Here is an 18,094-nt window from a genome sequence, read left to right as displayed (position 1 = left end):
GATTTTGTCTGCCGATTTCTGTTTAGTTCCCCTGGCCACCGCGAGAGGCGTTGTGACTTAGAAGGCATATACATATGTGCTAATGAGATTTTAATGGTATTACTGGGCTTGCCAGAAAAATCCTGCGCGTAATGGAGGGGGAACATGCCACATGATGACGCTGTCATTTGTCAAGAACCTTGGCGTCGATTGGTTTGACGTCACGGGGTCATCACGCGCATGCGTGGCGTGTTCCCCTTCCACTACGAGTAGGAATTCCATACCAGGCCTGTATATGTATATGTAAATGCCTTTACAACAGCCACGAAATCTGCCGGCCGCCAGAAGACCTAGGACGAAAAAGTCACACATTCTGGACAGTAGTCGGAACACCTATCTATTACACCGTGCTTGGAACCTATCGACAATTCTGATTTGGACGTAATTTATTTTAGCACCGGCGTAACCATCCGTAAATCATGTTACGGCAGTTGTTTCCTTCTGATTTGATTAGCGTTAACGAAACGTTAGAATTGTCAGTAAAATATTTTATACGCGTAACGTAACTTTAGTAAGAAATAAATCTTCCACTGTATAGCGTTGAATGTAAGTTTTAGAAATGAAAAGGGAAAGAATTTTAACTTCTGTTAGCAGACTTTATCGTTTTACTAATTAGCTGGAAGGTTAATTTATTTAAAATTTCCACCGTATGAATATAGAACGAGCATTCCAAATCAATCATATCATCATGCCTAATAATACTGTTGCCATTTACTAGATGATCTTGTTTCGCGATATGCAATACTTTAATGTTTCATACAGATTGCGCAGCTGATTGCGTTTAGAATAAATTATTCGAGTAAAATTTAGGTAGGTAATCCTCACCGTCATATTTTTCCGATCTTTCTTAAGACACAATTAGAGATTTTAACAATTTTAAACGTAAAATCATTTGCGTTCGCAGGAAGCCCGCTGCTTGCGGCTATTTCGCGAATTTTCGACTCTGTTCAATGATTCTTTACTAACGTTTTCGAATCATTATGCGATAAACTTACCTGCACGAGAACACACACATATTTGCAATCTCTGCAATATTAAGTATTCTCAAATAATAATTCACTTGTTTATCGAAATAGGTATTGCAAATGTTGACGTTGGACATTGTTCGAATTGTTCATTGTTCTGTTGTGAACATGTGTTTGTTCTTCAAACGTTACACACAAGGGCACGAAACATAAATAACGCATCATTGTTTAAATTGTTCAGCCACATGTAAGCACCTTTCTTCGACAGCAACCGCATTCGATCTTGAATAAAAAATGTTGGGAAAGAGGAAAACGTAGAAGTTGCTTAAAGATGATTGATAGTGGCGATAAGTATTCTCATTACTTTCCTTACGAGCGTTTTTTTATACCAAATTTCTTTATGTACGTTTCTTTAAACCAAATGCGTGAAATGTTAAGGCATTTAGCTACGATTAAAATGTTAAGATAGGACAGATCCCCTTGTAAAAAAAGTTCTCCCAAAGAAACAATGTACGTCCCCGTGCAGCAATGATTGCAACATAGATTATTTATTCGTTAAATGTGTAAAGATTTCACACAAGCGGTCAGTTTAATCAGCTATGAAAAGGATTATCTCGTCGATACTGTGATTACTACTGAAACGCCAGAAAGGGCCTTCGTGAAGGAGAAATCCTTCGTGATATCATCGATACGTCATCATTATTGTCGCCATTTGCTTTGTTCCCTAAATAGATAAGTTGGTTGTACAGCGTTTACAAGGTATACTTATACATTATTATGAATAAATACGATGACGAAAATACAGTTAACGTAATTGTATGGAATATATTTTTTAAGTTCAACTTTCGGATGCGAAATAAACTATTAATATTTATCGTTTATCCCGGACCCTACCTATCGATCCTGTTTAAATGTTAGTAAATCAAAGTGTTATTTCACTTGTACGAGTTTAAGGTAATATCTTAACTATTTATTCTCCTATCACTTACTACACTTATTTGTAGACAGTACGCAATGAAAGTGGGAAACATTATTATACAATACAATGGTACGAAAAATAAAATTACTCAGAAAATATTAGGAATATATGCGATCATAAGAAGAAATTTCATCCTTGCGATAATTTCCATTTTACACGTTGCCAGTTGCCTTCACACAAAGTGATAATGTTAACCTTTAGAGCAGGCCTTCCCAAGTAGGGGAAATGCACTCCTAAAACAGATGTTTCGGTTCTCCCTCCACCTTAGCGCCTTCAGCTAAGATGGGACGACTCCTACAACCCTCTCTCCGAGGAGACAGTAACGCCGCTGGGAAGCATGTTGGGCGCTTTAGGGCGAAAGTACCAAATGTGTCAAATTTTTATAGGAAATTTCATAATGACTTAAAAATAGTGGGAAAAATTAAAATTTAAACTAGTTTAAAAATTAAAATTTAAACTAGTTTAAAAATTAAAATTTAAACTCGTTTAAAAATTAAAATTTAAACTAGTTTAAAAATTAAAATTTAAACTAGTTTAAAAATTAAAATTTAAACTAGTTTAAAAATTAAAATTTAAACTAGTTTCAAAATTAAAATTTAAACTAGTTTCAATTTTAATTTAACCCTTAACTGGTATACTGTTATTGGCAAACGTGACTGATATACTCGGGTCGTGGCAGACCCCAAATAAAAAAGAGCACAGAAATTTGTAAAGTCGACACTAGAGCAACCACTATGAATATTTTCTTCTTAGGTGGTAATGTAGAAAATAATAGAAGCGTAGAAAGTTAAACTAATATTATAAAATTAATTAGAAATTCAGTTTACCAACTTAGACAACCGAAAATTGTACATCGAACTTTGGGTGCTTGGGGTCACGAGCGACCCCAGGATACCAGTTAAGGGTTAACAATGTATGTAATACATTTTTTGTAATTCTTTTTACGTCATTTTGAAATGCTAGTTTAAATTTTAATTTTTCCTACTATTTTTAAGTCATTATTAAATTTCTTATAAAAATTTGACACATTTGATACTTTCGCCCTAAAGCGCCCAACATGCTTCCCAGCGACGTTACTGTCTCCTCGGAGAGAGGGTTGTAGGAGTCGTCCCACCTTAGCTGAAGGCGCACCGGTGGAGGGAGAACCGAAACATCTGTGTTAGGAGTGCATTTCCCCTATTTGGGAAGGCCTGCTTTAGAGGGCCGGGCTGGCTACTATAATGGCCATTGAAAATTTAAAAATTTGGAATAATGTTTCTAAGGGTTTTTGAAATCACTAATCGCGATTCTAAGGTCAGAGAATCGAAATTATACGCAGAAACAGTGTTGCCAATCTAAACAAGCCTAAATTATTCTTTCCTTTGGCGTTACCCAGAGCAAACGACGTGGACGTAGAAAGTTTTGTAGTTCTTTATTTTGTTTTTGGGGTTTTTTGTGTTATTTTTGGATTTGTCTTTTTAGTTTTCTGATTTTACTATTTATTATGCGAGCTGCAGTCGTGCAACTCACCAATGCCCATGCATTATACAAAATGAATAATGAACGTGTATCCTTTCCCTCATTTCGTTTACAAGTGCTTACACTGCGTTCCATATAAGAATGTACCAATGCCCCTGCCGACTTGTGACCGATCTGCGCAGCTCCCACGGATCTGACACACGCGATTGGTCGTAGCACTTTCCCTGCCGGTTTACTACCAATCAGCAGCGAATACCTGCGCGAAACGAGTATGCTCTAAATGTGGAACACGGTGTAGATCTTTACGGAATCTTGATCCGAATGACTCCACTTCTCATCTGCCCAAACCGTCTCGACTAATATCATTTATTAATTCGTCGTTATTTTCCAAAATTACGTAATAAAAACCGACGATCCAATTTGCGTTCATTACGACCAACTAGACGTCGAACTCTTTATATATGCTGTACATGTCGCACTACATTGTGCATAACACCCTGTTTTGAGGATTTCCATACGAAAAAATCAATACCGTAAATTCGAATTTCCGATATATAAATTCGAACAGTGTTTCATCTCGCTCCCCCCTTCGGCCAGAAAGAAGCGAGAAACGAACACTCGGAATTAGGGTTCTGTTCACGATACGGACTCAACGCCGGTCCCGACCAGCGAGCCGCTAACGAGGAAATACTGTAAATAGTAAAATCAGAAAACTAAAAAAACAAACCCAAAAATAACACAAAAAAACAAAAAAGTGCTACAAAACTTTCTACGTCCACGTCGTTAGTTCTGAATAAAGCCAAAGGAAATAATAATATATGAATGTAACTGCTGTTATACATTTGAACTTGTTTAGGCTGTTTCTGTGTAAAATTTCGATACTGTGACCTTAGAATCGTGATTAGCGATGTCAAAAACCCTTAGAAACATTAAAGTTCAAATTTTAAAAATTCCAGTATATGCCATACCGTTCGCGACCGGGCTGGCCACTATAGTGGCCACCTAAGAATTTGGATACCAGGGCGAAGCGGAAAATTTAAATTTGAATTTTCGGTTGGCCTGGGTCCGGAGTAGTTGTCTTTTGATTAACCAAACACAACTGTAAAAAAAATTGGAAAATATTCGTGTCTGCAGGTTCCTTTTTCTCCTAAATATAATCATTTTTTCTGCAGGTTCCTTTTTCTCCTAAATATAATCATTTTTAGGAGAAAAAGCAACCTGCAGATATGAATATTTTCCAATTTTTTTTACAGTTGTGTTCGGTTAATCAAAACTACTCCGCACCCAGGTCAACTGAAAATTCAAATTTAAATTTTCGCCTATATAGTATCGCTCGGCCCTATTGGATACTTTGCCGGCCATTTTGGTGGTATATATGCATAAATTTTAAGTAAATAAAATTTACAATTTCAATGAAAAATCCCGGCCCTCTAAAGGTTAAACCCTTATATGTGGATGAAAACTGTGGTAAACCACTTCGTAATGCTACAGTATTTTCTAACCGTGTCTAATGTTTGTTTGACCACGTTGGATATTACTTAAAGAGATTTACATTTTTTTTGGAGATCCCATTACAATTTGTTCTACCTCACGGAGTGCCGTAAATGATAGGTACACTGATACGATCAAATAATTGCTTACGGTGCGAAGGCTGACTTTAATCGTTCCCCCGTTGGCGTGAAATTACTGTAATTTTATACAAGTACCTACCTACCATGCTTTCATTCTTGTCAAGATTCGATTCTATGATTTTCCTTTTAGTAAGGAAAACCTTGTCAAGCATTACAAAATATCGTTATAACCATACCTAATTCATCAATATAAGTTTACACTTTTAACTAAAAAAATATCGTTACAGAGATTAATCTTTCCTATTAGTCTATTTTTAATTTACGACCTACTTAATGCGTACATAATAGATAAAGCATTAAATTCAAAACGTTCGTAAAATTACGAAGAATTATATTCACTCCACGGTAAGTAATCATACAAGTATATCAATATTCAAATATAGAAGTACCTACCTATGTTGACTATTTAATTCATGAAAATGAAATAATGGCAAAGTAATAAAAGATAAAATATTTATATGATATTTTATCAGAGATAAAATATGTATTAAAAGATGCTCATAAATATAATGTAATGTAATTTGACATTTTTTAAATTTCTTTCTTCAATTTGGGGTTTTTAAAAAAAAGAACATGAAGATTGTTTAGTGGTATTTAATATTATTACTCGATTTTATGTAGCAACATAATATCTTGTAAAAAAGTTTATCACTAAATTTTTCAGCCACCTTCAATGACGTATAAGACGTTGCAGTCTACATCCCCTTCTAATTTTGCAAATTCCTTCAAACAATAAAATGGTTTTAATATTGCAATATCTTACGTCATAAAAAAATTAAGTATACCAAAATCATAAAAATCAGTAAACGGCAGTATACAAAATTAATGGAGTCTTTATTGGACCCTTCGATATGCAGCCTTCATTCAGTTCATAAGTTTTCTGTTGTTATGGTTTAACAATATCCTAATAATCGTAATTACAACTAATAATATATGTTATTATTCTGTCATTTTTACGTTCGCAAGGAAGGTAAAAAACCATTTAATTGCTCCAACGTTTATATAACAAACGTTGACGCCACATGGAAAAACTCTCTTGGGCAATTACAGTTTTGCCACGGTTAGTAAGGCAACAGGTAGCCATAGCCGCTTTTAATAGCCAGATGCTTACAAAATATCAGAGTGTAATAACATTTTATTTCAATGGTTCAGACCATAGATAATTCGGAGTCTCGTTCCACCGTCGCTTCTCTGTAACCGCCCTTTGGTTCCTTTCGTAGTTCTCTGATGACGATCGATCTGCTCAAAGGGATTGACTGAAGATCAGAATCTTCATCGTCAGTTGAGTGTCCGTCGTAAACTGTGTGCCTTCGTTTCTTTTTTCTTGAACTCGGTGTTTGTGGCCTGGGGCGAACCCTTTCGGTTCCCGAGTCCATAGACTCACTTACCACGCGTTGCTTCGCAGTTCTATGCGTCGAATTTGACCTGGAGTTCCTTCGACTGCCACTCTGTGGTAAATCACTAGCGATGTTACCGGTCGAGTTGTTCCTTTCCCGCCGAATTCGTTCTTGTCGCCGCCCTTCTCGTCTGAGCAAATCATCCTCGCTCTGAATCCTCTTCCTTAGTTTCCTTGTTCTCCTCTGCTTGCTCCTCAAATTATCAGCTGAACCCATGATACGCATGGAAGTCGTTTCTACCGATATTTCATCCAAATTGTCTAAAGACCGGGCCAGTCTGGGCATTTGTACAGCCTCTTCATAACTAGGTGGTCCTATTAATTCCAGGGGGTGGATCCTTGGTTCTGGAGTACGTTCAATGCGTTCTTCTTGCACAGCTTGAATCCTGCTGAATAAATGTTAATTATATGGATTTACATTGAGAAAGAGAGTTACAAAAATTCCAATGTCTATATCGTTATTAAAGAAATCACTCCGCTAACAGATGCGCCGAATCACGATATTATAGTTTATTATTAAAATTTTAATAAATTCTGAGAAATTCTACAGATTTCTGCATATATAAATGGAATTCTAAAATGTCGGTTCATTCTCTCTAAGGTAAAGTAGATTTCTCAGTTATCCTGTATAGGCAATATTACTATCTGTGTTAATTAAACCACAGACGAGGTATAGAATAGACCCGTTACCCAATGCTTTTTTCTGTCTCACGATTTTGGGGCTCATGAGCCCCATTACCATTTCCGAGTCACGTCCAACTTTAGCATCTAGCAATAAGCTTGAAATAAGAGTGCAGCAATACAAGCGATAGGAATGAAAGTTAGCATAGCGGTGAGAATTTAAATTAATACAGCATATTCAGGAGGTCAAATAGTTTAAAACAGTTCATATAAAAAATAAAAATCCTTCAATTATTTATCAATCAGCAACTCTGCATACCCATACAACGCAGAAGCATTGTACAACTTTTGATTAACGGGTAAAGAATCTGGGCTATCTTATAAAATTACTTCCTAATAAATTATTTTCGGACAAGGGTTCATATGAACTTTTTTCAACTATTTGACCTCCTGAATAGGCTGTATTAAACTGGCGCCAAACTTTCATTTATCATTTTGAACATTTTCTATAATATGTAATTGGTTACGCTCACAGGCTGTCTATTCACATTTTGACCCTTTCGGGTGTTTGGAATGTACTTGACCCGGCGTTGCCATCATTTCCTGCAGTAGTGTGGTGCAACCAAGGTTTTCCACAAAAGAATGATATTCAATTGAAGGCATTCATGTCGCCACCACTTTCTAAGTCGACTGCATACTCGACTGCAAAGACTGAAGTTATAGATTATACTTTTTGTTATTTCTTATTCACAGTTCTTTGTTAGAATTCAATCATTATATGACTTTCCAGTGTAAGATAAACCAACAGAGATACATATTTACCGCTCGAGGTGCATCACATTATAAAGTTACGAGGCTAAACAAACATTCCTAGTGGCTCCCGGTGTTAGCCAGGCCCCGGTTCGTCCCCAACTAACAAACTCCATAAAACAATCTCAAATCCTCGATCCACCAATCTCACTGCCCTTAGACACGGCTCGTAGCGAATTAAAAAAATATTAATAAATTAATCTTATGTATCCTATGTACCTATCTCGTTTGCGTTTAAATTCTGAAGCTTTAGGTTATATTAAGGTCACATTGTTATTCATGGCATTAATGCCAACTACAACGTCCAAGTTTATATATCTACATACAACAACATTGGAAACCCCGAGAAACTTCGAAGCAATGATATTGGAGGAAAGTTTCCTTGTAACTGTAAGTTGGCAACGGCGCCGGAACGTATGGTTCCTTAGTATCTTGCTGTCGCGCGCCACTGTCGCACTTCCGTTTTCTACTTTTCATCCGAACGGTATGTACAAGGACATCAAAAAGTAATAAGGACCGTGTTGCAGAGACAAAACTTACACATGCAGTGCGATCCGCGACTGGACTCAAAGAGATGGCGCCCGGTACACCGTGGCAAAAAGAACACTCCGCGGTGCCTCGCCGTCTGTTATGACTTTCGCCCCTGGAAGTGGCTGGAATACCCAATAAGCGGTCATGCTGTCAGGAGGCCGAAAAAGGGTGGTCTTTGGAAATTTTTTACTCAAAAACTATAACACATTTCTCAAAAAATCCTTTTTCCTTTTAAGCATTGCATCTAGTACCGTGCATCGTAATTTTTTTATTTAAAAATATTTATCAATAACTAAGTTATTGTCCATCACTCGAAGGTTCTCTAAAAAAAGGCTTCTGTGGTGACCACTGCTGCTTGAAAGTCGATCATCTAAAATGAAAAATTCAAAGGAATTTACTTATTATATTATATTATCTAATATTTGAACGAAGGATTTTTTTTATCCGATGCTTAGTTTTCTTTTAATTGACGAAAAGCAGGCATGATTTATGGTAGAAATTGAAACTTTTACTTTAAACATCAGCCATATTTTCCAAATCAATATTTCGAAAAATCCTTCGTTCAAATACTAGATAATATAATATATTAAGTAAATTCTTTTGAATTTTTTATTTCAGATGATCGACTTTCGAGCAGCAGTGGTCACCGCAGATGCCTTTTTTTTAGAACCTTCGAGTGATGGATAATAACTTAGTTATTGATAAATATTTTTAAATAAAAAAAATTACGATGCACGGTACTAAATGCATTCCTTAAAAGGGAAAAAGATTTTTTGAGAAATGTGTTATAGCTTTTGAGTAAAAAATTTCTAAAGACCACCCTTTTTCGGCCTCCTGACTGAGCATGACCCCTTAAGAGGCGAGAAATGCCCAAGCTCCGCATTTCTCATCAGATCTTTGTAAAAACTTCTCCGATGAAACTAACACCAAGAACTACGTAATTCGGACCACAATGAAGGAAATTACATGAAAAATTGATTTCCATAATTTCAAGCTAACTCCGTTAAAAATAGTCAGGTTTACATGACATTTGGTATGATTTTCTTCAGAAAAACATAAGGAATCCGTCGGCGTCACTTGCATATCACGCGTTAGAAGTGAAACTTCTTCTTAAATATCAAAACCGTGAATTTTTCTTAATGTGAATAAGTTTTATTCCTCTGCATGTTCATCGAGAAGCAGACTGCGTGGTATATTTGCTTCTCGTGGTGCAATACGAAGATACTTTTCATCATTCCATAACAGTGTTTGGTATGTCTTCAGTAATTCTATCTATAGGAATTTGATTAACATTCTCATTATGAAACAAAGGATCTTAAGCTCTAATGCCGTATAGCCTGTACAGAGGAGTTTCAAATAAACATTGCAGCCAATTTTTTATGTTTCGTTTTTTCACCAAACCAACTAAATAAAGTGATTTAGGTATGTATTTTTTTCTCTTAATATAAACATTACTAACATAATGATCGTCATCAATGTTTCTTGGCAAATGATTCACCATCGTATTTAGAAACACTGGAACATTAATAATTTTCCCGAAGATTCCACGTGCATGTCGCAAGCGTCGAATTTGAATGAACGGTATCCTGAGTGAAATTAAACTCTTTGACAACAAATCTAATGTAGGTAGGTGAGAAGGTATTTGTGAATATATGAAACCATTTGATTTGGATGACGTTGGAATATTATTATTTTGAGGCACACAATTTATGCATGTGTTGCAGTTGCACGTTACCACATGTTGAATGTTAATGGCTGGGAAAGAAGTATGTAAGAGCTGTTGATGCTTGGGATCAACTGGTTTCACGTCGTTCTTAAACCATATTCGAACACAAATGAAGCAAACGTTACCAAGCTTATTAATGTTCAGAAATTGTGTTTGAAATACTTGAGGGGCAGTTTTAAAGAAATTAAAATTTGTGTATGGTAGCGTAGCAACAGTGGGTACATCGGTTGATGACACAGCTGAATCATATTCATTAGGATTATTCGAGGCAGCAGATGAATGCCTACTTGTAGAATGTAGAGGCGACGGTACATCTGGATTGCGTGTACTTGATCTGCGCAAACGCGTGACGTGTAGGAGGGGGCTTTGCAAAAATAACGGGCACATGACGTAATAACGAGTAGTAGAGGGAGAATAGCTGCAGGAACTCGTGACGTAGTAGGGAGTAGTAGATGGGGAATCCTCGCATATATAGAGCTATATACACTAATACGCTTGTGCACACGCCATACGAGGATTTCCTCTCTACAGTATTATTTTCGTTGAAAGCTCGCAACTAGGAACCGGCGCAAAGTGGTTCCAAAGTGACTTTTTGCGGACAAAATTCCGTATTTCCGTCAATTCTCAACCGATTTTTGATTTTTTTTGCTCATTTTGTAGGGGATTAAATTTGCTATAATATCAAATATCTGAATTGCAACTAAAACGTGTTTTTCTATCCTTTTTTCTGACAACGTTGGATGAAAACTATAGTAGAACAATCTTTGGGGCTAATTTGATAAGATTTTGCTTATCTAAGTAGTTTTTTTTACGTAAAATCTTCAATCGGCACTAGGTAATAGCGGAAACATAAAACAGGCGATCTGTTGACACGTCAGAATGGTTGAAATACAACTTTACAAGGGCTGAAAATTTGGAATGTCTACTGAGTTTACTACAACCAGAACCGTCTAAAATATTAATTCAATATATGATTCTAGAACCTAATAGCGTTCAGAAATATCGAAGAACGTCAAAACCGTGATTTATTTTTTTATGTTATTATTATTGTTAATTAGTAAATAAAACTTCGAATCTTCCCGAACCACATTTTGGACATTTGTAATGTGGGTAAGAATGTAATAAACAAATTAAAAAAAGAATTAGCTGCCACCATTTGCCACTGCGGTGTCAATCCGATTTTGTTTAATTGGCGATAGCGCTCGAAGTGCCTTTCTGTGGACAAAATTCCGTATCTCAGTGAATTCTCAACCGATTTTTATCTTTTTTTTGCTCGTTTTGTCTGGGATTATATTTGCTAAAATGTCACACAGTAGTTTTCCAAAATTTTCTTTAGCGATTAAAAAAAAAAAAATTCACGGAAAAGACGTTATAAACTCGGCTATTCTGCCGATTGGTCAGATGTCGGAAGAAGCTCAGGAATCTAGGAACAAAGATTTTACAAGATTCCGACAGTTTAATACCAGGAAAAGTTCGAGGTTTTTGATAAATGAGGATATAATTCATAATTTATTAATAACATCGGGTCCTTTAATTTCGATTTTGAGGTCCCAATGGCCAACTCCGTCTGTTGAACTTGAAAAAGACGCAAAATATCTTTTGTCTAATTATAAAGAAGATGCAGAATATATGGAAGAAGGCAAACTTGTTTAAATTCGAATTGTTTAATTTATATTTCTTTTATTTTATCTCGTTTTAATGTTGTATGAAAAAACTGGTTAATAAACTCGTTGATTCGGAACCAAGAGTTCAGAATTTTTTTTTCTTTTAATCCCTAAAGAAAATTTTAGAAAACTACTGTGTGACATTTTAGCAAATTTAATTCCAGACAAAACGAGCAAAAAAAGATACAAATCGGTTGAGAATTCACTGAGATATGGAATTTTGTCCACAGAAAGGCACTTCGAGCGCTATCACCATTTTGAATTTGTTTATTACATTCTTACCCACATTACAAATGCCCAAAATGTGGTTCGGGAAGATTCGATAAAGTTTTATTTACTAATAAACAATAATAAAAACATAAAAAAATAAATCACGGTTTTGACGTTCTTCGATATTTCTGAACGCTATTAGGTTCTAGAATCATATATTGATTTGATATTTTAGACGGTTCTGGTTGTAGTAAACTCAGTAGACATTCCAAATTTTCAGCCCTTGTAAAGTTGTATTTCAACCATTCTGACGTGTCAACAGATCACCTGTTTTATGTTTCCGCTATTACCTAGTGCCGATTGAAGACTTTACGTAAAAAAAACTACTTAGATAAGCAAAATCTTATCAAATTAGCCCCAAAGATTGTTCTACTATAGTTTTCATCCAACTTTGTCAGAAAAAAGGATAGAAAAACACGTTTTGGTTGCAATTCAGATATTTGATATTATAGCAAATTTAATCTCCTACAAAATGAGCAAAAAAAATCAAAAATCGGTTGAGAATTGACGGAAATACGGAATTTTGTCCGCAAAAAGTCACTTTGGAACCACTGTGCGGCGCGGCGGTGAGCATTCAACGTAGAGGGGGTTGTACATACTATTCCGAGCGATAGTTTCTCTCTCCTTTCTTGCCGAAGACGAGAGCGAGATAGAACGATAGCGAGTCAGAGGAACTGAAAGCGAGCGAGGAACGGTTACGAGACAGACGACGCGTTGTAGTTTGTCTCGCTCCGTCTGTCGGATAGCCTGATACTCCGTCGCACACGCAAAGGACGGAATATCAGGATTATCAGGCGCCTGAAAGACAGAGCGAGACGAAGTATCAACGCCTCGTCTGTCTCGTACCGTTCCTCTGACTCGCTCTCGTTCCATCTCGCTCTCGCCTTCTAGATATGGAAGTGGTACCAATAGATTCATGGCGTTCTCCCGAATAAAATAATACCAAATATCATGTAAATCGGACTATTTTTAACGAAGTCAGCTTGAAATTATGTAAATCAATTTTTCATACAATGTCCTTCATCGAAGAAACATAAGGAACCGATTGAAAAAACGTAATGAACCGGTTGTTTTCGCAAAGGTGTGGTGAGAAATGCGGAACTTGACCATTTCTCACTTCTTAATGCAGGGCTGAGCAATTTATTCGCCGCCGCGGGCCGCACAATCCCCGTTACCAGTCAGCCGGTTCCCCCCACCATCAGCAATATCGCCAATATCAGCTATGTAGGAGCGAGAGCTCCGAGCGACTGTTTAAAGCAGGGGTGTATTAAGTCTGCCCCTGGGCAGTCGATGCGCCCTCGAGCTCGACCGTAGTATGCTCACTCCCCACTCCTCGATCTAAGGTCTCGTGGTGGAGAACTGTATGACTGCAGAGGCCGTATGCCCACTTTGTTTTCTCCAAGGAAAATATGGCATTGTCTCGAGCTTCCCATTGTTGCTTCAACCCAGTCACCGGAAAGGTCCTGTTTATGTTATTATAACACCCCCAACAGCTAAATGATGGCTTCGCCGCAACTGGGATAAACAGATCCGTCACTGTGTGCATTAGCGAACTCAAGCGGTGGGTCAAAATTGACTCAGGCACAGGATACCGAGGGTTAATTGAGATTTGAAAAATATGTTTAAATTTTTGCACGCAATAATAATAATTTTGTTCAAAGTTATAATGGTAGCAGTAAGAGGGGTTTAAAAAAAAGTTTGATGCTGGCGAACATGATTCTGGCTGTCGTAGTCATCGGACACAAAACACGTACATTTTTTCTTAATCTATATAAGTGTGGTTATCGTATAAACTAGAATGAAGTAATTATTTGCAAAAATCCAATTTTGCAACACAGGACACTAACAAATGCTTTTTCCAAAAATTAATGTTTTCATTTGAAATACAACCCTAGTAGCATTTATTGTTGGCATTTTGATGGCCAACTAATTCCCAACTTGGGGATACTGTGGGCCAACCAGAAATGCTACTAGGGAAGCAGTTTTGTGCTTTTCAACATTTTTCATTCATTTTAGTTCACACGATAACCACACTCATACAGATTAAGAAAAATTTTGCGTTTTTTGTTTCAGATGATTAGGATAGCCAAAATCATGTTCCCCAGCAACAAACTTTTTTTCAAACCCCCCTTACTCGTACCATTATAACTTTGAACCAAATGACTATTATTGCGTACAAAAATTTGAACACATTTTTCAAAATTCAATTAATAAAAGTACAAAGTTTGGAATTATAATTCTCAATACTTTTCTTTAAAAAAATTCCAAAAATGTGCCTTATTTTCAGAGCGTCAAACTCTGAAGGCCCCTGCGGCAACCTGTGTCTTACACACCTAAACGCTCCGCTCCCCACTCCGTTGGCGGACTCGCTTGTCCTTGAACGAGCTCAACTCGAGCTCGAATGTGCGCTCGCGCCCGGAATTGGGGGTCCTGTGCATGCCTGGTTTAAAGATATACCTAAAAGCAGGTAATCCCTGTGCACCGCTGCACGCGGGGCAAAGCAGGCGAGGGGTTGAGCAGTGGTCGTCAAAACCACTGTCGCACGGTGTCATTCACGTGAGAGAAGCTACGACGAAAGGACAATGTTAAGTCCCAGAGGGGATTACTGACCTACGAGCGAGCAGCGATTGGTATACACCAGGGGTGCATATGGAGCCGTTTTTAGCGCCTAGCTGCGAGCAACTCGCCTATCCAAGGTGAGAATCGGTGAGGAGAACTACAGTAGTGTATGGTTGTAGTGGAATGCGTCCGTGAGGCGCTGTTGCCATTTTACCTTTTCGCGCGAGCGCGGGTTGCAACATAAAATGCTGTATATGGCTGGGTTCCTTGTGGAGCCCCAGTGCAGAACAGGTCCCGTAATAAAATTTAGGGGGGTGATGAAATTTCCAAAACATTTGCTACTGCCGGCATTTGATATGACTTGACGGTTCGATTTTACTGATAATGAAACATTTAGTGCTATTAATACTTATCTTTTCACCGACACATAAAATATTTAGAATGTTAATACTATACAAATAAATAACTCGGACACAAAGAAAATCAAATTTTAATTAACAATATATATCATTTATAAAAGTTAAAGAGTTATATACGTACACGCATGTGGTAGCCACCATTGCACTTAGGTTCTACTCATCAAGATAATAAGAACAGGTGGTATGCGTATATGTCCGATAATGCTTAGTTTTGCATTTTTATATTCCGTAAAATACCAGTCCGAAATGTCTATTAAAGGGCAACCGGTTGGGCTTCTTTAAATGCCATTTTTATTGATTATCATTTCGCCTTTGTTTTTTTTATGAATTGCGTTTCGACAAATGAAATTTCTGGCTGTAACCTATCAATCGCTACGAGCCTACGAGCACGCACGTACACTACTTCAGTTCTCCTCACCGATCCTAACCTTAGCAACGGGACAGGCGGGTTGCTCGCAACTAGGAGCTAAAAACGGCTCCCTGTACACCTCTGCTATACCATTGGAAAGTTGTCGTCAAGACCAATTGATTGATACCATTTTTAACTTCAATATCAGATGGAATCAGCTCGAAAAAATTACCTCAAAGTTTGAGATTTTGCGGTTTTGAACAAAAGAAATCGGTAGTAAAATCCCAACTGGCCCGAAGGACTTCAGGAAGGCACCTGAGGAAAAACGAAAGGATGAAAGCGGTACTCCAGCAGGCTAGGGCGGCAAATATGCCCCATGACTTTCATTTCAGGGCGGTCTTGAGGTTGCATTTGCCGTATGGGCCACTTTCCTAATACCCAGTACGAAATCGCCAATGGATCAGTGACCCACGGGGCAAACGCGGGCTTAACCCTACCGACACTGAAATGAAGGTCATGAGGCACTTTTGCCGCCCCAGCCAGTTAGAGTATCGTTTACATCTCTCGATTTTGTCTTCAGGTGCTTACCCGAGGCCCCACGGGCCAGAGGGGATTTTACTACCGGTTTCTTTGGTTCAAAACCGTAAAATCTCAAACATTGAGGTCATTTTTAGAGCAGATCCCATTTAATATTGAAGTTAGAAATTGTATCAATCGATTCGCCTTACCGAGACCTTTCCAATGGTGTATAGCAATCACTGCTCGCTCGCAGGTCAGTAATCCCCTCTGGGACTTAACATTGCCCTTTCGTCGTAACTCCTCTCAGGTGAGTGACACCGTGCAACAGTGGCTTTGACGACCACTGCTTGACTCCACGCCTGACTTGTCCCGCATGTAACATGTGCACGCGGATTACCTGTTTTTCGGCATAGGTATCTTTAAACGCTTATAACAAACGAAACCTCAACCGCAATACCGTTATTTTTACTTTTCGTCTTAGTATGGTGTCTAGAATCACCCCTTAAATTTATTCCTACGTGTAGCCAAACATCTTGTATAATGAGTCTGGGGAATGAGCAGGTGTGTGGAAGGTATACAAGGTAGGTCAGCGCTGTTCAGCGTAGGGGCCCCTCATACGCCTGCTTCGCCTTCCGAACTTCGTTTCGAGCAGCGTGACATGTTGTCAAGGAAACCTCGCGACGCTAAAAAGGAGACCGTGACAGTTCCGTAGCAAGCACGCTCAGTAACTTGAGTCTCGCGCGACGCCGACGTTCACAGTTACTTTGACTCCGCCGCGTTTTGACCATGGCAACGGCGGACGATGGTGGGGATGACTTTTGCCTCTCAGAAGGCACGTTGAACAGCGCTGAGGTAGGTGGTTGAGGAAAACCCAAGTGGTGTAAGCGATAGTCTTGCAGGTCAAGATGCCAAATGAATATTTCGTTCCTCAGTTTAGGACCGCATTGGCCGCCGATATTTTACCTGCCTTGGCATGCTCGTGCCTTTTTACTAAAAAGGATAATAAATTACACCACTGTGCTTGCTGACGTCCTTCCCATCGGAAGTGTCAAACAGTTAAAAGAGGCAAGATAGGTAGCTCGAAAGCGAATTCGTTTGAAGTTCGATGTATTCGAATGTTTCAAATCGTTTCAAAAATTGAATTAGTTGGGATAATTGAAACAGTATTGGAATATTGATTTGTACATTTTTCTACGTAAAAAATTCAACTATTTGTTCATGATTTCTATATCACTTTTTGATGACGTTAGTTTGGTTTATTACACACGTCTCGTATGGCATCTTATAATTTCAAGACTGTAAAATATATTTATCACTATTATTAACAGTATTTGATGGCCAGCCATCTGATGTACCTACCCTGATAGCCAGATCTGGACAGCAGAATCTGACGTCAGAACTGCAGCAGTCTGTGTCCGCATTTGGCTGCGTTCTGATGTGCAGAGCCTGAGGTGCAGTGCCTGATGTCAGATGGACAGCAGATCGACAGCAGATCGACAGCAGATTTCGCCGTCTGCTAGGCACAGCAACAGCGCCATCTGAGATCAAGAATTACCAAGCAATTGCCTACAGATGGCGCTGTTGCTGTGCCTAGCAGACGGCGAAATCTGCTGTCCATCTGACATCAGGCACTGCACCTCAGGCTCTGCACATCAGAACGCAGCCAAATGCGGACACAGACTGCTGCAGTTCTGACGTCAGATTCTGCTGCCCAGATCTGGCTATCAGGGTACATACTGACACATGTACATGGTACATGCGCTCGACCATGTTTCATAATAAAATGTAATATCTCAGTACGGTGAGGTTTGCGATAAATGTACCTTAGTACTTTTATACTTAAATTTCGCTATTCTATCGAATTTCATTATGAAAATTTAGACATTTTGTTCACAAAAATAAAATTAACCTCCAGATCTTCTCTATGCCTCCACCTATATAGAAACTATTGCCATCACGTTATGTATTTCTTGCAACCATACAACTTTTGTGAGTAATATTTTCACTTATTACTTGAAATAACGGTGATATACGAGGTGGACAGAGTTAGTGCAACATCCTGTATATACAAAGCTTTAACCTATTTTTTCGGTAATAAGGTAGCTTTACCAATGTCAGTGGGAGAAACACGATATGCTTCCCACAGCCACCGCTAAAA

General features: G+C 38.1%; 1 protein-coding gene and 1 long non-coding RNA gene across 4 annotated transcripts in view; one reads left to right on the top strand and one right to left on the bottom strand.

Annotated features, from left to right (window-relative positions):
• The first annotated feature begins 845 nt into the window (after window positions 1-845).
• LOC143378559 (uncharacterized) lies at window positions 846-5,320 on the top strand. Its single transcript, XR_013088289.1, has 2 exons — window positions 846-2,172; window positions 4,878-5,320. It is a non-coding gene; the product is annotated as an uncharacterized LOC143378559 (long non-coding RNA).
• A 332-nt stretch (window positions 5,321-5,652) lies between these two features.
• Window positions 5,653-18,094, bottom strand: part of LOC143378488 (uncharacterized) — a 35,084-nt gene continuing 22,642 nt past the window's right edge. For 2 of the 3 annotated variants that reach the window (XM_076830270.1, XM_076830271.1), the window contains one exon: window positions 5,653-6,857. In XM_076830270.1, coding sequence (XP_076686385.1) covers window positions 6,221-6,857 — 637 coding nt within the window. In that variant the 3' untranslated portion in view covers window positions 5,653-6,220. The remainder of the gene's footprint in view (window positions 6,858-18,094) is intronic. The other variant, XM_076830272.1, reaches the window with a different exon arrangement.

The sequence above is a fragment of the Andrena cerasifolii genome, chromosome 2 (assembly GCF_050908995.1).
Source record: "Andrena cerasifolii isolate SP2316 chromosome 2, iyAndCera1_principal, whole genome shotgun sequence".
Lineage (NCBI taxonomy): Eukaryota > Metazoa > Arthropoda > Insecta > Hymenoptera > Andrenidae > Andrena > Andrena cerasifolii.
Note: the sequence above shows the minus strand (reverse complement) of the source record. Positions and strands in the feature narration are given on the sequence as shown.